The sequence below is a fragment of the Rhinolophus hipposideros genome (assembly GCF_964194185.1).
Source record: "Rhinolophus hipposideros genome assembly, chromosome: 16".
Classification (NCBI taxonomy): domain Eukaryota; kingdom Metazoa; phylum Chordata; class Mammalia; order Chiroptera; family Rhinolophidae; genus Rhinolophus; species Rhinolophus hipposideros.
The window spans coordinates 29,307,303-29,332,255 of record NC_138062.1 but is presented as its reverse complement, the minus strand read 5'-3'; the positions used below and the strand labels follow the sequence as shown (position 1 = coordinate 29,332,255).

The 24,953-nt window shown below is 39.2% G+C and overlaps 1 protein-coding gene across 1 annotated transcript in view; it reads right to left on the bottom strand.

The window, feature by feature from the left end:
* ELP3 (elongator acetyltransferase complex subunit 3) overlaps nt 1-24,953 on the bottom strand; it is a gene marked incomplete at its 5' end in the record, with an annotated part of 76,298 nt that overhangs the window by 2,604 nt on the left and 48,741 nt on the right. The window contains 4 exons of the mRNA XM_081077362.1: nt 18,982-19,063; nt 20,001-20,228; nt 21,871-21,936; nt 24,591-24,681. Coding sequence (XP_080933488.1) covers nt 18,982-19,063; nt 20,001-20,228; nt 21,871-21,936; nt 24,591-24,681 — 467 coding nt within the window. The remainder of the gene's footprint in view (nt 1-18,981; nt 19,064-20,000; nt 20,229-21,870; nt 21,937-24,590; nt 24,682-24,953) is intronic.

Genomic DNA, 24,953 nt, shown 5'->3' with positions numbered 1-24,953 from the left:
AACTCACACACCTTGCGTCAGGCGTGTTGTAGTACTCAGAGTCCTGTGCGTGACGTAAATGAAAACAGTTTTTCTTTACAGTGCGGGGATCCACACTGCTCTCCCAACGGTGGAAGTGATCGCTGTCTGCCGCCTTCTGTGGGGTAAGCTCTATTTATCTTATTCACTTTACATTCCTAGTGATCGGTATTGTGCCTGACAGCAAATAACTGTTAGCTCTGTCTAATCTTATTCTTTAGCCCAAACATTTGCTATTTAGCAATAGGATTTCCCATCACGTTTTGTTTCCTACCCCCTTCAAAATTTTTCAAGTATTCAATGAAACGGAAACTGAGGTGATGGAGGTAACAGAACCATATCACGTAATGACAGATCACTGCAGGGTTACTGATACTCATTCTGGCACAATTTCACCTTGTCTTTATGTTCTAATCATTACTTCGGTTCAACATGTGGTCTGGGGTAGAGCAAGGGGAAGACAAAAACATGAACAAATAGTGCATCAGGCAGCAACTCAGAGCCACTGAATACAGGAAGACATCTCAAAACTCTTAGAGGGATACACTTTATCATTTGCACTATGTCCCAGCAATTATACTCCTGAGAGAAAAGAGAAATGAATGCTTACATACCCAAATGACATGTTACTCATACTACCAAAAATAGGAAATAAGCTAAGAATCTATCAATAGTAGGATGGATAAATTGTACTTGCATGCAATGGGATATTATACAGCAATGAGAAAAGAAACTACAGATACCTGCAACAACATTGATGAATCTCACACACCTAATTTTGAATGAAAGAAACCAGATACAAAAGATTCCAACAACACAAAGTTCAGACGCAGCCAAAACTAATTTCATGGTGACAAGTTAGAATGCCAGTTACATTTGGAAGATGATATAGAGTGAAAGAGGGAACAAGAGAGTCCGCACACGAGTATCTTGATCTGAATTAGTGGTTACATGGGAACATAACACATGCAAAAATGAACCAAGTGGTACACTTAAAATGTTGTACTTTGTCGCATGCGTTGTTAAACCTCAATTAAAAAAACGAGAGGGCACATCCCTTTAATAGTAGTTTCAACGTGTTTTGAGCTCAATTTGTCCAAAGAATTCAGCGATATAATAAGGTAGAAGGAGGAGGAGGAGAGGCAGGCTAAGAAACCACTGTCAGAGCGCTCACTGTATCATGCAGATGCCTCTGAAGTCATTCAGTGCAGTGATTTGTTTCTAGAATCCTACTTGCTAGAAACTATTCTTCTACCTCCTTTTCTCCCACTTTAAAATCCACATTCAAACTGAACTATGCTCTGTGACATGACAGGCACTTCAAAATTAAAATCCAACTTTTCCTCATGTTCAGTTACACGTAGAGACTATTAGCGTGGGCAGGTGAGTCTAAGGATTTTCATCAAAGGAGAGACATGATTGACTTATATTTAAAAGAGATCAGTCTGATTGCTGTTGTGAGAACAAAATGAAAGCTCCAGGAGATCAGAGTTTTATCTGTTCTATTCACTGCAGCATTGCTAGTACTCAGAGCAATGCCTGGCACATATTAAGTACTCAAACAGTTTTTTCAATGAATGAATAAGTGATCAAGGGTAGAAACAGGGAGACCAGAAAAGATGTTACTGTGATAATCTAGTTAAGATGGTGGTGGCTCAATGCAGTGGTAAAAAGCGGGTAGGATCTAGAAACATTTTTAAGGCAGAGTCAAAAGAAGTTGTTGGTGGATAGATAGTGTGACATAAAGAGAGAGCTCCAATATGACTCTTAAGGTTTTTGGCCTGAGTAAAGGAAGGGTCTGGAAAAAGAAGGACTTGCCCTTTCCTGCGACTGGAAACACAGTGAGACGGGATGTAGAGGGAAATCAGGAACTTGGTTTTGGCTGTGCTGTGGATGAAATGGCGATCAGACATTCAAGTGGGGAGGCTGGGTAACGTGTGACTTGGAAGCAGTCTTGCTCTTGAAAAGAGACATGGGGAAAGATGGTCTCTTTTCCTGGGTGATGTCTTGGAAAGTAATTTATAATTGGGGCTGTTGTCTTGCAAGATGAGCTGGCAGATGGAAACAACCCTTTTGATACTACTGAAACAGTAAATTTACACAAGCCTGAAGCTACTCTATCTATGAAGTTGTTATGAAATAATGTTTGGTTTAAGCCATTTTGTTTTGGTAATTTTTTGTATTGTGGTAAAATATGTGTAAGATAAAATCTACCACTTCAACCATTTTTAAGTGTACAGTTGAATGGTATTAAGTACATTTACATTATTGTGCAACTCTGACCACCATCCATCTCTAGGAGTCATCTTGTAAAACAAATTCCATACCCATTAAACACTAATTCCCAATCTGCCTTCCCATTGTCAACAGCCATGCTACTGTTTGTCTATGACTAGGACTACTGTGGTGACCTCCTAGAAGTGGAATCATACAGGATTTATCCTTTTGTGACTCGCTTATTTCACTGGGCATATCTTCAAGGTTCTTCCACGTTGAGTTTAAGCCATTTTGAGTTTTACTTATATTGTAACGGACATGTAAGCTGAGGACAGGAAGTGATATACACGTGAGATCAAGTCACCGTTTAAAATCAGAATTCAGAGTGGTAATTCTGACTATGCTACTCTCCTACTTAAAATTGCTAACGGTGTGTGTCTCAAGACAAAGCTCAAATTCTCAGCTTGACATACAAAATCTTTCATGCCCAGGCTGGTTTACCCCTTCAGCTTTAGTTCCTGCCACCACTGACCTTACTATACATAGTCCGGGATCACCAAACCAGGCAGAATCTCCCCAATCCACCATGCTAGCTTTGCTGCCACCTATCACCTCATTCCCGTCAGAACGGCCATCAACAATAAATCAACAAACAAGTGCTGGCGAGGATGTGGAGAAAAGGGAACCCTTGTGCACTGTTGGTGGGATTGCAAATTGGTGCAGCCACTATGGAAAACAGTACAGAGGTGCCTCAAAAAATTAAAAGTAGAACTACCTTATGACCCAGCAATTCCACTTCTGGGTATTTATCCCAAGAAATCCAAAACACTAATTTGAAAACACAGATACACTCCCTATGTCCATTGCAGCATTATTTACAATAGCCAAGATATGGAAGCAACCTAAGTATCTACCAATAGGTCAAAGGATAAAACATACATACAATGGAATATTACTCAGCCATACAAAGAAGGAAGTTTTATAATTTGTAACAACATGGATGGACCTAGAGAACATTATGCTAAGTGAAATCAGACAGACAGAGAAAGACAATCACCATATGATCTCACTTATATGTGGAATCTAAAAACCAAAACAAACTCAGTTACAGAGAACAAATTAATGCTTGCCACATGGGGGGTGGGAGGTCTGGGGTGATAGGCAAAAAAGGTGACAGGATTAAGAAGTGCAAATTGGTAGTAATGAAACAGTCACAGAAATGTAAAGTACAGCATAGACAATATATTCAATACTGTAATAACTATGTAGGGTGTCATGTATTAGACTTATGGGGTGATCACTTCATAGGTTATATAAATGTCTCATCACTGTTGTACAGTTGACCCTTGAACAATGAGATTTCCACTTGTAAATGTGGACCTGCTCAGTTCAAACCCATGTTGTTGAAGGGTCAGCTGTGTTTCTGATCTGCAGCTGGGAATCTGCAAACGCAGAAGACAGACTTAAGTTATATACGTCGATTTTGGAATGTGTGTGTGTGGGGGTGGTCAGCGCCCCTAACCCCTGCATTATTTAAGGGTCAACTGTATTATAAAACATTGCCACAGCCTACATCTGTCCACCATAAGGAGTAGCAGCGGTGAGAGGGAAGTAGTTCCTTCCATCTAACAGGACTAGACAGCCTTTGGATAACCACAAAGTTCCAATGTTAGTATATGTGCTGCCGAAGCGAGCACAACCACAAAGTTCAATGACAGAGAGTACCCTGATTTCCTCAGCTTACCGGATAAAAGAACAGCTTTACTGGGGTACCACCAAGCACTCCTCAGGGATGATTCGCACTGAGCATTGCTCTCTACACCTGTCTTTACATAGGGGCGGGCCCAGAAACTATTACCAACTTGAGAGGCACTCAGGCTTTTAAAGGAAAGGTGTATTTTTGAGCTCATAGCCTTGTTTTTCAATAACATGCAGTAGCACTGGGATGGAAAGTCTACTTCTGGACCCTCTGGGAAACTTTAAATATTTGGGTGAAAGAAGCAGGACCTCTAGTCAGTCCGTATTCCAACCTCTTTTTTACCGCCCCCACCCAAAATTTCCCTGTTTGAATTTCTTTGTGCCTCTTGTTTCTTGAAAGATTCCCCCCCATTTCTACCATCTACACAATAGACTGGCAAAAGTATTTGTATTCTCAGCCAGCTGAGAAGGAAACACACCATCACCTGCGCTGGGTGAAGGCCACACCTGCTTCCATCTCCTCTCCAGGTTAGCACGGCTCCTAGACAGTCCTCGTCAGAGTAACTTTCCTTTTGTTAGGCAGCCAAGAAAAAGCAATTACATTTCACGGCTGACGTCAGCCAACCTCCTGCACGGATGTGGGCAGGCCGTCTCCCAGGCCCTCAGCGTCACGCTGCGCCTGCCCTGGAGGACAGACGCAGCAGGCTGTACAAGGAACCTGAGTTCTCCACCCTATACCTGCGTGTGGTCCCACCAATCTCTGGGCTGGGGAGTGAGGAGGAATGAAACCCAGGTGCAGCAGTGTGCAGACTGCCCTACTTCCTGTCTGAGTGAACAGGCCCTCGCGGCACACTGAGGCAGGGACGAGAGGGCAGTCCAGACACTTGCTGTTTCATCCTCCAAATTACCTAACCCACAACCTGGGTTTACCTGTATCACAGGGGCCTTTTTCTTAACCTCGGAGACAGGATCAATATTTTTATCTTCACCCCTTTACCCGCTGTGATAATAAAATGAGATAAGGTGACAAAAAAGAATACCTTGAAACGTGCTCAGAGTGATATTCTGATATTTAGCTTTAGTGTCCAGCCTGTAATTTACCTTTCTAAGCTTCCACCTCTGCCCCAGGAGGTACATCTCTTTTAGAAGAAAAACTTTTCTGTGTATGTATAACTTTCAGATATTAAAAATTATGAAAACGATAGGTGACATTTCAGCTGCAGGTATCTTAGATTGCAGTCCCAGGGCAGAGTGTTAGATTAGCGGTCACTGTGTACTTGAGATGTGAGAAGAGTGGAGGTCTGGTCAGCATTTGGTGGAAAAGCCCCCTTCCTACTTCCGAAGGCTGCCGGCCAAGAGCTGCTGGCGTCTCAGTGAGCCTGCAACCTGGGGAGCCCGGGGCCCCTGGCATTTCTCTAATCCTTTTTCTGTACCAAACGCCTTCCGGCCTCAAGCCTCTAGCTGTGAAAACACACACTGCCTTTGCTTTCTGATCCCCTCTCCTTCTCTTCAAAAGATGCATACCATTTAGTTTAAAACAGTTTTGCTTACTCTAAGTATTGAGGAAGAAAGTCAATTACATAAAATGTACCTGCAAACTGCCTCAGTCACAGGAACAGGTTAATTATGCGTTGCTCAATGCTCTTTAATACAAGTGTGTGTGGGGGAAATCACAAAACCTTAAGGAGATTAATCAAAGATGAAAATAGAACAAACCTAGCTGTTTACTTAAAGTCTACTCTGATGAGAAAACATGGGGAGGAAACAGGCAAAAGGACTAAACTAAACGTGGTACCTGAACTGGCTGCAAACAACGCCGCTTCCCCACGTCACTGCAGCCCTTTCTAAGGGTATAAATCCAACAGCAGAGCAGAGGCTTAGAACACTGAAAATAGATGCATTTTCCCTTCAAAAGAGAAAGTCAGTCAGGAACAGGAAGAGAGCCTACACTCAACCTAGTTTATGAATCTAACTCTATCTCAAAACCAACACAAGCAGCGACGACTTTACAGGTGTTTATACTATATACAGCTATAGAGGAGGAAGACACTTTTTACCGTGTCTCCCCGAAAATAAGAACTAGCTGGACAATCAGCTCTAATGAGTCTTTTGGTGCAAAAATTAATATAGTAAAATAAGACCGGGTCTTATCTAGCAAAAAATATAATATAAAACCAGGTCTTATATTAATTTTTGCTCCAAAAGATGCATTAAAGTTGATTGTCAGGCTAGGTCTTAGTTTTGGGGAAACATGGTAGGTCTTAAATACATGTTGCTAGATGCTCAACCTGCGTGAACTTAATTTAAAACCTAACACGACTGGAATTATCCTGTGAGGAACATGAGTTTCAGAACGGGTCATACCTCAAGATCACACAGCTAGGAAGAACTGGAATCAGACCCACTTGCGTGATCCCATGGCTCACAGCGTATTTCTCATGAGGTTTCTCAAGCGGTGCTTGTGCTGTGGGTAATGCCTGTCCCCACTTCCCCCGCTCTGGCCTTAAACGTCAGGTCTGCTCTGGTACCAGCATATTCTTTTTTTTTTTTTTTTTAACAGTACAGAAAGGATGTCTAACTTGTCTTGATCACCTTACCTCCCATATACGTGTCCAGTTTTACAGCGTCCTTTGTTTGATAAATCACTACCTGAAACCAACGTGCTGACCTTATTTCCATTTCACTAACAGGGCTCAGTGAGAAATATAAGAATAAGTCACATAAAAGGGTCTGATAACATACACAGGCAATAAAAACTTTGTAAACAGATATGGTTTACAAACATGAGAACTGCTGAGAAGGGGGGATACTTTTCAATAACAACTTAATAAATGGTGGCCATCCTTTTTTAAATGAAGATAAATACAATATAGAGTTTTGGGGAAGAAAAGCAACAAAGATGGAACAATGATGGGAACTGAATCCTAGAGGAAGGGCAGATAAGTAAGGAGTATTTTAGCTTATACTAAAGAAGGTGCTGGAAGAAAATAAGCGCAAACTTAGAAACCTATATTCAGTGAAAACATCCTTCAAGAATGAAGCAAAATAAGGACATTTCATAAATCAATACTGGAATAATTTGCTACCAGATTCTTATTAAAATTCTTTAGGCACAAAGAAAACAATAATTGCAAATGACCCAAATACCTACCAATAGTAAAACAGCCACCTCATGGAATCCTATGTCAACTGAATAAACAACCTTCGAGATGCTACAAGGATTAAAGAGCAAAGAAAGTGGTAAACATACCAGTAAATCTAAATAAATATTGACTATATGTAATAGTAATAACGTCTTATGGATTTTTGAAAATGTATCACAGAAATTTCGAACAAAAGGATATCTAAATGGCCGATAAACATATGAAAAGCGAGTCAACTTCATTAGTTATCAGGGAATATAAATTAAAACTACAAAGAAACACCACTATGTACTCATCATACTGAACAACTGAAACTCGTAATACATTCCTGGTGGGATGGGAGTGAAAACTGATAGTACTTTAGAAAACTACTTTGCAGACTCTTATAGTTGAACATTTGTACTCCCTACAATCCGGCAATGCCACTCCTAGGTATATATTCCACAAAAATGTGTGTTTATGGGTCCCAAGATACACATACAGGAATATTCATAAGCCCAAACTGGAAACTACCCAAATATCCGGCAAGAGTAGAACAGCTCGATTGTGAGGTATCTGCGTAATAGAATCCTACATGGCAACGAAAACGAAGGAGCATAACTACACACAATGTGACTCAAGCTCACAATGTTGCACAAAAGTAGCCAGAACAACGGAAAAACACAAATGATCCCATTGGTCTAAAATTAAAAACAACAAAATTATAGTTAACAGATTCATAATTAGGTAGTGGTATATGAAGAAAAACAAGGAAGAAAATATCAAAAAAGTCAGGCTCCTGGGTGGGACCGTGATTGGGAAGGGCCAACAGGGGCTCTTCTTGGGTGCTGGTTGTACTCTTGATCTTGTTTAACATTTAATGAACTTTTCTATTTGTTCCAGTTTACTGTCAACTTTAAAAACGAAAAAGAAGATTTAAGTAATTAAGTAATTTCATCTATGTGAATGCTTGTATAAATGGGGAAATAAATCTTCATGCATATGGAAACTGAAACAAAAAAACCTGGGTTTAGTAATTCCAACTGGACAAAAAATATGTAAAATTACTAATGTGATTTAATAGAGGAGGAAATAATGAAGAAAGTTTAATTGATCAAGTGTTTATTGAGTATGTGCTAGCAGCCTGGATATAAATGTTTTACCTCCTTCCTAGAATTCTTTAAGGAAAGAAAAATTCTGGCCTAATAATTTAGACATTTTCATGTCTGAAGCAAGAAAATGCATTAGAAATCTGGAGGTAAACTCCTGTTCTTTGACACAACTTTTGTTAGGACATGAGTAGGACACGAGGCTGTCCTGCATCGCTAGTTATGTGTTGGACTGAATTAAAATTGAGTCCATATCACATCACTAAAGCCAAACATGAAAAGAGAAAATATGCTAATTCTACCCTTTGAAACTTAAATCTGATTTTTCTGAGTAGATGCAAAAGATTATGATGATTCATGATCATTTAATAATAATAAAAAAATCGGTGAAGTAAAAACAGTGTTTTAATTACTTTTGGATTCCATTAATCAACTATTTATTGAGTGCTTGATGTATGCCTAGAAGCATTAATTCAAGGCAAATGTATTCATTAGTTTCATTTATTTGCTACTGAAATGAGACTTATATCTCATTGATCTCTTCAACAGTGCACACTGATATGCGAGTTGGGGAAAGGTGTTTTGACTGAACATTTAAAGAATTTTTTCCTGTTCTGTTAAAATAAAAATCTTACAAGGTTACCAACATATAATCTTAGCTCTTCAAAGCTCTTCAAACTATTGAAATCATTATTGCAGCACATTAGTACATTATTCTCCATCATCTTGGAAGAAACAGAGACCATCTCAGAAGACATAAGGTCATACCTGCTACCCAGCAGCCTAAAGCTTCCTCTATTCATTTTGAAATGGCCATACCAAGATAATAACAAAGTAAAAACGAACAAAGAATAAAAAGAGGTAACTTATAAAGCAAGTATAGAAACTCTAAACAGAAGCCACTGAGGTCACTCACAGTAGGGTGATGCTGCTGGATTATCCGATGGCTCTTAGAAGGATTTTCCCACAGAGGGTCTGACATCATCTAATTCAAAGCAGAGTGCCTCTGTTCCCACCAGTGTGGAAGGTTTGCTATGTCACAGACGACTCTCACTACTTTGCTCATGGCCCAAATCGTTGGTGTGTCTCCACAGGAGTTAAAGACGGTGCCATCTATAACTGGGAAGGAAGAGGGAGCCCTTCTATTTATAGTCTTTTAATAAATAGACTTTAAGAGGGAAATGGTGGCGTAGGGAACTCCAGAGATTAGTCCCTTCACGGAAACCACCATTAAGCTGGAAAGAACAATCAGAACCAACGAAATCGGGACACTAGAACCTGAGAAGACACTTACAGCAACCAGGGGAGTGCTTGATGAAGGGAGAGGCTGCTGAACTTTGGTAAGAGAGCAAGCGATGTGAGCCACAGACCAGTCTATCCCTAGAGTGGCTGGCTGGAGCTAGGGTGGGCAGTGAGCCCTTGTCCTCCAAGCACTGGGGGCAGCGCATTGTTTGGTTTTGCGGCTCTTGGAGGGACTAGGGCAGACACCTGCCTTTGGTTTGTCAATGCCCCCCCCCCCAGCCCCCACCCATGCTGGTTTGCCCAGAGCGTCTTCAAATTGTAAGATTTGAAGAGACATCACCCCTTCCCTTTTTAAAAGATCCAGACATTTAAGGAAATCCCTGTCAGGTCACAGGTTGATTGCTGAGATAACAGAAATTTTAGTGGCCACGTGCAACAAAGAATATGCCTCTGCAAAAAGAGTTTGGCAAAGTCACTCTCTGAACGGATGACTACAGCCCTCATGAGCAATCCCTGAGGAGGGGGAGGCTCTGACCTTTAAAATACTCAAATGTGAAGTTCTCAAAAAAAAAATTGCAAAGTATACAGAACACAGGAAAACAAGACCCACCCACAGGAAAAAAAGAATTTGACAGAAACTATGCCTGAGGACGCCTAGACACTGGTCTTACAGGCAAAGTAAACTGTATTAAATATGCGTAGGAGCTAAAGGAAACCATGGACAAAGAACAAAGGGAGCAAAGACAACAAAAGCAAAAACGAACAAGCAGAATCACATCAAACTAAAAAGCTCCAAAGAAATCATCAACAAGATGAAAAGGTAACCTGCAAGACCTGCAAGGGGAAAATATTTACAAATGATATACTGACTAAGGGGTTAATATCCAAAATATATAAAGAACTCATACAACTCAATAACAAAAAACAAATAATCAGATTAAAAAATGGGCAGAAGAACCAAACAGACATTTTTCAAAAGAAGACATCCCAATGGCCATCAGGTACATGAAAAAGGTACTCAACATCACAAATTATCAGGGAAATGCAAATCAAAATCACAGTGAGATACCACCTCACTCCTGTAAGAATGGCCATCATCATGAAGACAAGAAATAACAGGTGTTGGTGAGGCTGTGGATAAACAGGAACCTTGTGCACTGTTGGTGGGAGGATAAAAGGACGCAGCCGCTGCAGGAAACAGTCTGATGATTCCTCAGAAAGTTACACAGAATTGCCATGTGATCCAGCAACTCTATTTCTGGGTATACACACAAAGGAATTGAGAGCAGGCACTTGAACAGATATTTGCACACCAATGTCACAGCAACATTATTCACATAGCCAACAGATGAAAACAACCCAAATATGTGTGTGCAAACCCACACACACACTGGCTTATTCACCTTACATAGGAAGCAAAATCATAGGATACACGTTCCTATGTATCCTTACATAGGATACATAGGAACGTGTATCCTTACATAGGATACACGTTCTAGTATGGATGAACCTTGAAGACATTACATTAAGTGCAATAAGCCAGACACAAAAGAACACAAATTATATGATTCCTTTCCATAGAGACAGAAAGTAGATTAGAGGTTACCAGGGGTTGAGGAGATGAAAGAACTGAGAATTATTGCTTAATTAAGTAGAGTTTCTGTTTGGGGTGAAGATGTTTTGAAAATAGCGGTGATGACTGCACGACATTGTGAATGCAATACAAATGAACTGTATACTTAAAAATGGTTATAATGACAAATTTTATGTGATATACAATTTACCATCTCCCTAAATGGAAAAAAAAATGACTTTAAGGTGCATTAACTATCTTCAGGTGTTTGTGGGGAGAAGGGATGTGGATTTACAGTAGGATATCACCAGAGGAAAACCATGTATCCTCAGCCCAAAGGTGGTCTTCTATACTTCATAACTCAGAAGGAAGATATAAATGGCCAATATCATAGACCTAAAGCACCAGGCATTTAGGCAGGCTCCTAAGGGGACACAAAGAAGTGTCCTCATGGAAGAGAAGCGGCAGACAAAGGGGCAGACGCAGGTGCTACTGTGGGGCCTGCCAAACTCTGCTTAGCACAGTGTTAGGTGTAACTGTGCTGCCGTGATTGGCATATGAAAATCTGATAGTCGGACTGGGACAAGAACCCTTGAAACCAGCTATGTCCAAAGACAGACCATCTCGAGAGAGGGCTAAATGAAATGTCCTATGGAAAGGGAGTGGGTGCCTCTTAATTGCAAGTTAATGAAAATGTATTCTATCACTCAGTATCCAAACATGGCTGCCACCAGACCCTCTCTCTTTGAGAAGTGGAATTGATTTCCTCTCCCTTTAAATCTCGGCTGGCCTAATGACTTCTGTAACCAACAGAATCAGGCAGAAGTCACATTCTGGTAGGCAATCTCTAAGATGACCCCTCAAGTTCACTGTCTACTAATATTAACAGTCTGTCTAATCCCTTCCCCTCGAGGGTGGGCTGGACTCGTTGACTTTCTTCTGAGACTAGGTTATAATGACTATGGCTTCCATCTCAAGGCTGTCCCTATGATCACACTGCTGGTGGAAGCAAGCTGCCATGTGCTGAGCAGCCCACGTCGCATGGTGAGGAACTCTGACCCTGAGACCAATGACCTGTGAGGAAGTGAAGCCTGTCAAAAACCGCAGTGAACTTAGAAGTGGATTCTTCAACCTCAATTGAATCTGGAAATAAGTACAGCCCCAGCTGACACTTGAACTGCAGCTTTATGAGATACTTTGAGCCAGAGAGGCACCCAGGTATGTCACTTGGAGATTACTGACCTACAGAAACTGAGATAACTGCTTGTTGTTTTCAGCCACTAAGCTTTGTGGTAATTTATTGCACGGCAACGGGTAACGAATATAAGGTGTTCTGGGACCCAATCCTTCGCTTCCTTCCTCTTGGAACCCAGAGCAAGTCATATAAAGAACCAAGGTGCTCATGTTAACCGTCTCAGCTGAGCACCGCTACCAGCCAGAATTATGACTCCGGACCAGACACCCAGCCAGGTGCCAGCCATTTAAGTCACTCCAGCTGAGGCCCCAGCCATTGTGGAACAGAGATGAGCCAGCCTCTCTATGCCCTGATGAATTTCTAAACCACAGAATCATTGAGCAAATAAAATGGTTGTCTTAAGCCACTAAATTTTGGGGTGGTGTGTTCCTCAACAATAAATAACCGAAACAACCATTAATCAGTAGGATTTACAGTAAGAGTTACAGACCCCACTGGGTATCGATCTGGGGCTTCTTGACTGGTAGCCCACACATCAGTGATTCATTCATAAATGGTGGAGGAACTGGCTAACTAGATGCTTAGGCAGACGACAGGGATGCATAAGGAAGCATTTTCCCAAGGCCACAGTATAAAACCCTAAATAGGCCAGTTAGTAATGTCTTAGAAACGTGAGCTATTGGTCAGAGACAACAGTGTCAGCCAGGCTGACCAAAGAATAAGAAGTTCCCTGTTACGTCCTGTTGGAATTAAAAATGCCCAAACTGAAAGGCTATATAAAAACCAGTACCTTGGGAACCTCATAATATAATTGCTTCCTTTTCCCAAGCAGAAGTGTACAATAGCCCTAAACTAAGAGAAACAAGAATGGGGAAAAATGTCTACAAACGTTAGTGTGTCAACATTAGCAAGACCATCCTCCGAGACTTTAACGTGCACATTTCAGAGGCCCGAGAACATTCGACCACACGGACCAGGGCAGAGCACTTGCCAACAGCTATTCCTCAGAGGCCAACAAGCCACTGCCTGCTGGCACCACTAGCTTCTGCCTAGGAAACTTCACCAAAAATTCAGCTGCCCACAGCATCCAAATAATGGAAACTCACTACTGGTCTAACTCAGAAATACCTGAAAAACACGCATTAATTGATATAGTCATGTAAGGGATGGGTCAAATGCACTTATTGTAATATGCTACGTACTACAAACCAGAGTCATGTACAAATGAATAAATATCAAGCCAGGGGATAACGAATCCTGAGAAAAGCTATGCAACGATGCCTTCAGAGTCCAGCTGCCATACAGACACCAATTAGCAAACATTTAGCTAATTTGTTATTTAGCAAAACAGTTTTCTATGTGATCACTGCTAGTCTGATGATTAATGATGCTGAAATTACTAAAGTTCTTATAAAAGCAGTATTTTATGTTGTATCTACTGTCTTTAAAAAGAAAGATATTAACCAACACAATAAAATCCTATTGGAACATCCACCAAAAAATTATTAGAATACCAAATGAACAGAGGAATATACAGAACCCTAATAAAGTGTATTTAATTAGGGAATAATTTATTAAAAGATAAATTATGTGAAGGGATGAAATGGAAACTCTGAAAGAAAATCTTTTCCCTTCCTTTCTGAGAAGTCTTACATTAACACACGCACATGCGGCAAAAACTGGTTTGCATTTGGCAGGCTTCCCAAGTCCATTAACAAATACATAAGCCAAAAAGAGGAAAAGCTTTTCTTGGCATTTTGGTAAGGATTATGAGTCCATTACCAGACAGATCTAGTTACAAATGTACCCTACTTTTCAACTAGATTATAATGCAAAGAATAAAACTGCCTTCACCTCAAATGGAGGGAGATGTGTTGCAGCCTGGAATACAGGCGAAGTTTCAGGGGTCCAGTAAGTAAATCTCAGCCACTTGTAGTTTAATGACACGAAACAACTGTTACTTTCTGCCCACACATCATTTCATTAACCAGTGGTTCTGGGGTACAAGACCATCCATTTCAGGCCTGAGAAGCCACACTGGATTATATATGGCACAGGCACATTGATTTTTTTCATTAGGGATTGGTGATGTGGCTTTAGAGTCCAACTCTGAGCATCGTGATGTGGAATGATCTCATCTCCAGTGACTCGTTTACTCACCCTATATCTAAGCTCTTCTCTCCCCTCTCCTTTGCCTGTTTAATAGGTTTAAACAAAACAGCTATCAGTCTCTGACTTCAGTGATTTCTGTCATCCACCATTCAGACATTTTCCTCATTTCTCACCATCATTGTGTGATATCAACCTTGTACAATTCTTGGCCAATGGCCATATTAATTTTCTACTTGAAAGAACACAAATAGAATACTGCTTATGACGAAGGTAGAAGGGGAGCTTGGGGAATAGCTGTTTGTCTCGATGCATAGCAATTAGCTTTGCAAACAGAAACAGTAACATGATTGGACCTGATACCTAGCCAAAGCTGCCAGAAGAAAAAAAAATTATTCTGCTGGGGGTACTGAGTGGCTTTTTAAATAGCGCCTATCGACAGTTATGCGTGTATTTGCCTTTTTGAAAATGGTACTAGCAGTGTGACATCAGAAATCTTCAGTTTCCATGGTGATTATTAATGATGGCATTTCAAGTGTTGTTGTGAGGTTCTACAGCATAATTTTTTGCACTTTATACCATAAGAGAGGGAAGAGAAAGAACCGCTTCATGGTAACATTTTTAAACCAAACCGTTCAACATTATGGCTTTTAAGTAGATACAATTTGTTAATATTAAACAGATGTGTGTTGACAGATGCAACATGGGTAAGCTGATGAGATACTCAAGCACTAGGACTTAATAGGGACTAATTAATTGCTTAGACATTTAGCAGCAATTAACAGTTATTTCCTGCCTACACATTATTTTATAAACTGGTTGTTCTAAATACTACCGAATTACCCGTTCTGACATGAAGGAAAAGATTATTTTCTTACTCTGCAGCAATTACTCGTGAGTTGAGAAATAGTCGAAGCTGGGAGAAACACTTACCTTCCTCTGCAGTTAAGGACCATCTGCAGGAGGAGGCATCAGTTGGTTGTCCAGCCCAGTAGGAACACCCCCCAAGGCAGGGTAGCACCTTGTACTTCCTCCATCTGCCCTCGCAACCCTGGGTCCCTTGCACACAGGAGATACTTCACACACTTAGAGGCTGTGATGATGATGAAGCTAACCATTTCACTTTTGCTTTAATTTTCACATTTAGAGTTGATGGTTAACTTTGAAACACTCAGTTTACTTACTAAGAATTAGAGTAGGTAAAAAAAAAAATAGAATGAATAAACTTGAAACGCTTCAAGTGCTTCATTCAATTCTGATAAAAAAGAAGTTTTCAATTTTCTCATGTAATCTTTTAAAAAAGATAAATCAGCTATGAAATACACAGTATTCGTATATATCTTCTATGAACAAAATATATTAAGGTAACAGATTAAAACTATTTTTTTAATAGGGAAAAACAGAATGCATAGAGTTTTTCTGACTAATGATTCAAATCAAATCTACTGTGTAGTTAATAACATTGACTAGAGGCAGAAACAAAGATTATAAATCTAAGTAACAGAGAAAATCTGCTGGCAAAATGAAAGGAAGTCATAATGAATCAGAATGTAATTCTGCAAAAAAAATTCTACATAAATGCATTCTTATAGTCCAGTAACCAGAATGATAAACGACCTGTCTCTCCCTTACTTAAAGCTACTAGTTATGCCAGGACAGAATATTTATGCTACCACTGTGTATGAGTTTTACAAAAGCCTACAGACCAGAACAAGAATTGATTTACAAATTGAGGAAAAGGTTAGAAAAAAACATAGGACAGTTAGGTCACAAAGTACAACCAGCTACAACTGAAGTTAATAAGCGTCCGCAAATCATTACTAGGATTGAGACCTATGGTAAGCTTTATCATTGTTTTTATCATCAAGTACGCAACCTACTGAGACCAATTACTGATGAAATTAAAGGGTCTTCTAACATGGTTTCAGAAAAGAATCTATTTAAAATGTAATCAGTAAAACAACTGATCATGTTGAGAACTAAAAGAAATTTAAGATTCGAAGGGGCAGAATTCTAGACTGTAATAACTGTAAAAAAAATAACATAAACCATTTATTTTTAGTAAGGGAATAAAGGTTCATGAAAATCAAGTAAAATTATCCAAGATCACAAGAAGAGCTACCGTCAACACAGAAATGGAATCTGAACCATACGCCACCCCCAAGTGTGTCTTCTTATTTACCACATCTGATGAAGTACCGTGAAGAAATGCAGCACACCGACACTGGTACTGTCACAAAGATTTTCATTCTAAGGAACAACTTACGGAGAATAACTGTTTGGCTTTTTGCAAAAACCAATACACACACACACACACACACACACACACACACGCACCATTACACTCAAATCAGAAAGACCAAAGTCAAAATGAACAAACATGGAAGGACAAAAACAACACAAAAAACATGTTATAAAAACACACACTTTAAACTGCCTTCCTTGAAATTCTGAATAATGGACATTTCAGGTGTCTGATTCAGAAACTTAAATATTAGGTTGGTGCAAAAGTAATTGTGGTTTAAAAGGTTAAAAATAATTGCAAAAAAACGCAATTACTTTTGCACCAACCTAATAGAACAGTAATACATTACTAAATTAGAGTAATAAAATACATAATATATAGAACAGAAGTTCTAGCTTTTTCATTTGAAGGGTGACCAGATGTTGAGTCAAACAGAAAGTCAAGGTCCCATATAGATTCCCCAGTAGAAAGCAATGTGGGGCTTACAGACCAGAGTGACAGGAAGTAACGCTTCCTTCTTCCCACAAAACTCATTATACTTCTAAGGTCTTCCAGGGATGTTCATACAGAAATCCAATGACCAAAAGAAACCCTCTGTACAGAAATCTAGTAGTCTTATTGTAGGAGCTGATAAGGAGACTCTTCCCTGTTATTTTTAAAAAGTATCTTGTTATTTTGAAAATTCTATAAGCAGAGATCTGAAATTGAGCTACCATTTGGATTATGATAAAAAGCTAGAAAGAGTACAGACGCTGATTTCTACTTAGAAAGACACCCTGCTCATAAAAAGCAGTAACTGAGGCTCTTATGGGCAACTGATTGCAATGTCAGGCAAGTCAGGGGCCCTCTCTGCATATAGTATTTCTAAAAATACTGAAGGCAAATGAAATGTGGAGAAGTGAGAGAAAAACCATGCTCTCAGTTTTAAGACTGATGAGGTTCCCAGGATACCAGAAAATCGTGTGATTGCTTATCCAAGTTTGAGAATGCAGGCACTGCCAGGGTCCCAGAGAGTATCCTTACGTTAATGGAAGAGAACGCTATATTTGGAAGAGAATACTAAAACCCTGCTATTCACAGTGTGGTCTGAAGGTAATCCGCGTAGGGATCCCTGGGAGCTGGTTAGAAATGCAGGCTCTCAACCTCCACCCCATGCCTAATGAGTCAGAATCTGCATTTTAACAAGATCTCCAGGTGATTCACAAGCACATCAAAGCTTGAGAAGGATTGTACTGAAAACACTGCCAGTGCTCTGGTAAAAGAGGCCACTGAAATTCCAGGAGAGCTCAACCCTCCCCAGATGCACGTAGAGAATGAGTTCTCAATCAGTACTGGCACTTTCCTGGTACCAGGCAAGGCTGAGGCTGACTTCTCGTCAACCACAGGTTAAACAACTGAGAGGAAAACATTTCTTATTGCAAGTATCAGTACCAATCAGGTAAACCTCATTTAGTTCCCTCTTCTTTAGTGGGATTAAAGATAACAGAGAAAAAAATTATAAAGCTAGCCACGTTAAGAACTGCTTTATTCATCAGTCTGGATAATGCCAAAAACCACAGGCAGACTAAATGATGAAGTGAGCCTTGGTAATTACCATTTTCATAATTATAATCATTAAAACTTGGGCAAGGATATTGATTTATTGATTGGCAGAAACGATTTTTTTTTAACGATCTCATTTTCAGAAAAGATTATTTTCTTAGAAGAAAATAGCATGTCTTTAAGAATGCAGTAGTCTAATGAGAAAACAAATACTGGAGAAAAAAGTAACCTAATTTTTATCATAGCTTTCACCATGTTAGCTTCTTATTGGGAATAGCAATTTTTGTAAGGATATGATACTAAAGAGTAGAACTAAAAGGGTGTATACATTATTTCTTGATTCATTCATACTAGAATGTCCTTTTCATGCCTGTTTCCCTAATTATCTGACGTCCTAGATAAAGGATGGGGGAGCTTCCAAACAGGGGAAGCTGTTCCCCAGGAGCAAAAAGACACTGAGAATAATATTTAAGGAGCAAGAAACTCTGCCTTTAAATCCCTTGTACAGGCAACTGAAATTCTGTTTTAATTTTCTGAACAATGATGATCATCTCCACACTGGTTTACATTTTTCTTAGATGTGTATCATCAACCTACATTTTCCCTGACACTGAGTACCTGGGCACAGAGCATGAGAGAGGAGTTGACCGCAATGACTAGTGTGACAGACAGCGAGGAAGACACGATACAAACTGTTGGTTTTACCACTCAGAGATGGAGTGCTTCTAACAGCTCTATTCCACCAAACTGCTTATGGTAGGAATTTTCTTCGTGTTTGACCACAAAGTCTTTCACTGCTCAGCTCTGTCCAATTTTGAACACAAATAGGGGTAAGAGAGGCAGGAGGAAGTTTTAATTGTGGTACCAAGTTAAAAATGTGAATGAATCGTGAACTTTGCCCTCCCCGTTACCTGATATAACAGCTATTTTCCCGGATCCATGTTCTTCTCTAGCTATTCTTTCTGCTTCCTCCATCAGCAGCATGCCGAATCCCTGTAAGGAGCAATTGAGAGGGTTAGAGAATTAAGAAGAAAAGGAGTCTTTAAGGGGATCTGTAAAATAAGAAGGCTAATATTTAATGGTTGTTAAAATCTGTTAAAATAACTGACAAAAAACCATTTATGGGAGTAAGGAAAGAGACACCATTCAATTATACCAAAAGTGCACTGCTCTACAGCAGACTAGTAAAAAAAAAAAATAACATTAAAATAAAAGCCAAAAGGTATTTTGTGGATGACATAATCTACTCACAACAAGGGGATAACTGCCTCAGCTTCTGTCCCTTTTAAACAAGTCCTAGGTGATCTCCAGCTGATGAAGTCTGGGGCATCTAATCTTGTATGGAGTAGGCACCCTCTAATCTCTAAAAGGCTCTGAAACCTGGCAATATTCTTAATTCACCAATTTTGGGGTCTACACTATATCCACCATTAGTGGCTTTAACCCCTTTTCCTGAAATGTTAAAAAGTGAGCTATTTATTTATCTAGACTGTTTGGAGGAGGCTTAGAATAGTGTTCCACTATATATCATACAGTTTACATTTATGAAGTACTTTAATATTTCACAAGTGCTTTTGTATTATCATCTCCTTTGATTCCATAATAGTTGAATCATTTGAAATTGCCAGTATTAGATCATTTCTGACTTTCAAAAATAGCAATTTCATATGGTTCAATCTAATATTATATTCCATTTGATTGAGTCTGAATTTGTCTCTTCCTCCTCCCGCCTCACACCCAAAAGGAGTAATTTGGAGAAAAGACATCTCAGAACAACTAAAATATTGGTTTGTCTGTTTCTATACTTCCCTTTCCTCTTCCTTCTTGCTCTATCTCTTCCCCTGCCTTGTCCCTCTCCCCATTCCTTTTCTCTTTCCCTCCTTTGGGCAATTTCTTAATTATAGTTAAAAAGAAATGGAAGACAGGACACCTGATGCTGAAATTTAGTAGGATCCCGACTGCTCACAGGGACCACACTTCCATACACGTGCAGTTCTCGGACTATGGAAACACCTCCAACCAATTCAAAACGGAAGGTTTCCTCCGAACACTTTCGTAATCGCAGGAGGCCAATCAAAATGTCTTGATCTGGGTCTTCGTAGGATAAGAATGTTTCCCAGCCACCATTTGCAACATAATCTCTCCTTACCAATTCAACCTGTGTAATTTAAAAAAAAAAACAAAAAAACAACACTTTTTTTTTTTTAAATTAGAGAACAAAGTTCATTTTTATAATTATATGTATTTGTTTAGGCTGATATCCACAATTAGGAATAAAGAATGAGTAATCATGAATTATGTTTCTTTTTACTTGTCTACTCTTAAATACCGTCAATTAAATAAGAATTCATGCCTTGTTCATGAACTATTTATTATAAAAGGAAAATAATTTTACAGTTTTATAAATATTTGAACTTCATTAACCTTGAGATTCTTACAAAGATCTTGCTCAGGAAATGCTTCTATGCATCAAATCTTTGATGCTCCATGGCTAGTCTCTAAGATAAAATTACATACTACTACATCACATATATAGCTCTTGGGAGCCCTCAGGTTGTCAATAGTTTCATTTTTCTAGTCCTTACATCCTCCACTAAAAAACTACTTTTTGGGTAAAAAATTGTCACTGGTCACTTGTTCCTTGATGGCCATCCACAGGGCCTCTAAAACACTAGGCCTAGTTATGATCTTAAAACTAATGGAAACCCAGTCACTGGAGAGTGGCTTGGGGAGGCGGCTTTTGTGGTAGCAATCTACCTAGGCTTTTAATTTGTCCACTCATTGTTCAAGTGGCCCTTGTACTTTGCATAAATATAAGCAAAATTATATTTATATGCATATTAACTATATGCATACATACCACAGGAAAGCCAAGCCTACATATGAGGGCATGGCCACACCCAGGTACATTCTGAAAATGGGCAGACTGTACCCATAGTGAAACGAACAATTCAGATTAATTGTTCTTACCTGCCTTTTCAATTTACAGTTTGCTAAATAATGGGATTGCACAAGAGTCTGGCAAAATGATTAACTGTGCTCGGGTCTACTTTTCCCCTCAAAAAGTCCCACATGTGAAAAATATCAATTTGTTTTGAGAACAGAAATAGCAACGCAGATCTCTTCTATCCTACCTTTTCTCAAATGGGTTTCCACACGAGCTAAATCCCACAGAAAATTCTGCACACAGCTAGACATTATAGATATAGAGGAGAGAATTCATTATGAACAATGAATGCCTTTCGGCATTAGGCTTAAGTTTTGTGGAATCCCTGTCTGTTGATAAGGGCTGATCTATTCATTTGATTACCACGAATGGGCAATAATTTAACAGTTGTACACAGAGATAAGCAGATCACATCCAGCTCTACTTGAAGGTAGCCACTAGTTACATATGCCTCTTTCATTTGAATTAAAATGAAATAAAATTAAAAACTCAATTCCTCAGTTGCACTAGCCACCTTTCAAGTGCTTAATAGTCACATGTGACTGATGGCTGATACCATATTAAATGGCATAGATGATAGCATATTTCCAACACTGTAGAAAGCTCTATTGAACAATGCTGATCTAGAATGAAGTTCAGACTTGCTTTTCCTAAACTGGCTCTTCTAGAATTCAGCCACCCTCATGTTGGGTTTTCCTGGCTTGACATCTGTATCTGATCCACAATTACTCTTTACTCTTAGTTTACTCATTAACTTCTAGGGCTCAGTCCCACTGGTAAGTTGTAGGTCCAGGCTTGACAAAAAACAATTTATGAACAGGATCCAATCTCTGTATAAAGTGAAGAAACTAACCTGGTATGGTCGTACTTTGTGATGAATTTCTTGAATCCCAACCTCCCTGGTTCTTACATCTCGACACTGCCAAAAAAGAGGTGGGGAAGGGGAACAGTTATAAAACTGGTAACTAATTCAATTTTTATTGAAACTCCTCCATCAAACCCTGTGCTCAAAATTAAGTTTGGACATAATTTACATTGAGATAAAAGAACTGCATTTAAAAATGAAGTCATCTTTAATAAATCTGATGGGGAAAATAGAATGGAAATATATGAAATTAGTAGTACAGTATTGCTTTTAAAATAAGTTTAGAATTCAAAAGAGGTCAACATGTAATATTAGAAGAGCATACATCCTAAAATCTGTAATAGTTTTATCCAGGGGACATAACTGTATCCGAAAGCGCAATCTAAAATTATGTACACAGAAGAGTAAAAAGCAAATTCATAACTTTTAAAAACCTTCATTTTTATGGCAGTTCATATTTTTAGCATCACCATATTTGTATCATTATAGAAATGTCAAAAAGAAGGATGCAGAAGATTGATGTTTTTTGCAGAGAAGGACACTGTGTAAGAAAGGATGGGAGGCAGGAGGAAGGAAAGAAAGACAGGAAGAAAGGACCTAGATCCATTTATTATACAATCTGAACCATAGTCACGAATGGCTCGTTAAGTGTCCCTGGGAGGCACAGAGCTGCCTGCAGATGATATGGATGCAATGCCTGGTCTGCATGGTGGCATATGTGACACAACTCTCATTCCTATTCCACAACCCAGCATGCCTGTTACATAGCCTGACGTTTATTAATTACAAAATCTTCACAGTATTCCATTATATGCCCTATGGTATATTTTCCCTGTAGAACAAACTGTAAAAATAATTTTCAGGATTCTAACATTTTCCACCAGTGAGAAAAGATCACTCTAGGAAATTTGATGATGTCACGTAAGCTGTACTACCAATAGTGTGTTTAGGAAGGACTGCTATGATATATGCCGTATAGAATTCCATGAGAAAAATAAGAACTCATTATTTCCATGCTCCAGGAACCAGTCCAAGACAATAATGCTTCGCTGATGTGGATTCCATGAATTCAAAAATTGTATAGCAAACAAAGATCACAAGTGTCTGTAATAAGTCTATTATTACATTTACACGTTGCCTTTTAACTATAGCAGTTCTATGTATCCTGTTTCCCCGAAAATGAGACCTAGCCAGATAATCACCAATGCATTTTTTGGAGCAAAAATTAATGTAAGACCCATTATATTATATTATATCATATTATATAAGACCTAGTCTTATATTATAGTAAAATAAGACCGGGTCTTATATTCATTTTTGGTCCAAAAGACGCATTAGAGCTGATGGTCTGATTAGGTCTTATTTTCGGGGAAACACAGTAGTAGCTCGCATGTGAATGCACTCTAGTTACATGCTCTTAAAGAACGCTTGCATGCTTTTTTCTTTTTTGGGAGTGAGGGGGTTGCTTTTTAAAAGACAGAGATTGGTGTGCGCTTATTTTCTGGTAAAGACACTGTCTATGTGAACTAGATGTCTGTGAGCTATGCCTGAATTCCAGTCTTTAGATGCAATCCCAGTTTCCTAGGAGGTTATCAAGGTATCTGAGGGGTACAGGGTTAAAGACAACAGCTGGGTAAGGAGGTTACCAGAATACCCAGGCCAGGCCAGTCACTTTGGCAATGGTATTATCAGAGGAGAGAGGAGATGGAGATACATCAAGGACGTCTGGAGGCTAGGAAGCAGAGCAGGCACACAATCTTGTTTGGTGCTATTAATTACTATAAATGCATTAGCTGGTTTTCTAGAATTTAAAATGTTTTTTTTTGGGGAGGGGGAGGTACAATAAATCAATAATGTTCACAAACTCTACTTTGGTCAATTTTCTGAAAAATTTTTTCCATAATAATTTGGCCAAGAGAATAAAATGTCTTGGGTAAGTCCACAAACACAAAAGACAGTCCTCCAAACAATGCCCTTCAAAGTGTTGTCTATGTTTCTATTGTGTGAGAACAGCTCCTGGCTCCGCCCAGACCCAGTCAATCAGAATCCCTGAAGGCAGAGCCCAGTAGTACTCAGGCCTAGACACCACTCCTGGCCCTTTTTCTTTAGCAGTTCTAAGAAGTAGTTTCTAGGGCACTGAGTTTCAAATCTTATAGTGATTCAAGAATCGTCTACTGAGACTTAAATTGCAGATTCCTGGGCTGTTTGTACTTCCAGGGCCAGCAGAAAGTAATGTATGTGTCAGATAAATAAGTGACTGAATAGACATGGGGTGGAGTGGGACGAGGGAGCCTGGTGTATGTGGTAAGGGCATTGTTTGGTAATTATTTCACGCATGGAATCCTTGTTTCTTCAAACGTTGTATTTTTGTATTCTTCTATAACCATTAACCATTAGTCAAGAATACTTCAAAAGAAAAAGGTATTTTTGAAAAAGGGAGTCGAGCACATAGTTGGCCTCAGACTGGATAGAAAAAGCAACCATTAAATCAACAAATCTACACTCTCTTAGAAGAAAGCAGAAGGGGTGTAAGGGATGAGATGCAGCCTTTGCAACCACCAGCTTCAACTTCAACACGTTACACAATAAGAATGCCTTCAATATAAGAGAGCTTTTTGACCAAACTTGTAAGTCTGTAAGTGTGATCATATCAAAGTGCTTTTTGTGTTTCAGATTACTTTGGTCTTAATAGTTAGTCAGACTCTTACCTGTATTCCAAGGTCTTTCATTCTTGCAAATGCCAGCTCTCTCAAATTACCATGCTCTACTCCTGAGCTGACTAAGGGCATTGGAATATCTCTGCAGGAGAAAAAGATCAGCTGTTTCAAAACATAAATCATTCGCTACAGCAGTATAGTAGGAATATTAAAAGAAAGGAAAAAGAGAATAAAAAACAAAAAGGCTACAATGCAGACCAGAAAAGCAGAGATGGAATATTCTACCCAGGAAGCAAGGTCTGGAGCTTCTCTATCCCCCAGTTTTCTCATCTATGAAATTATGATTTTCACCTGCCACTCAGGGTTTTGGGGAGAAACACCTGATGAAAATCACTTTTAAGATTATAAAGTGCA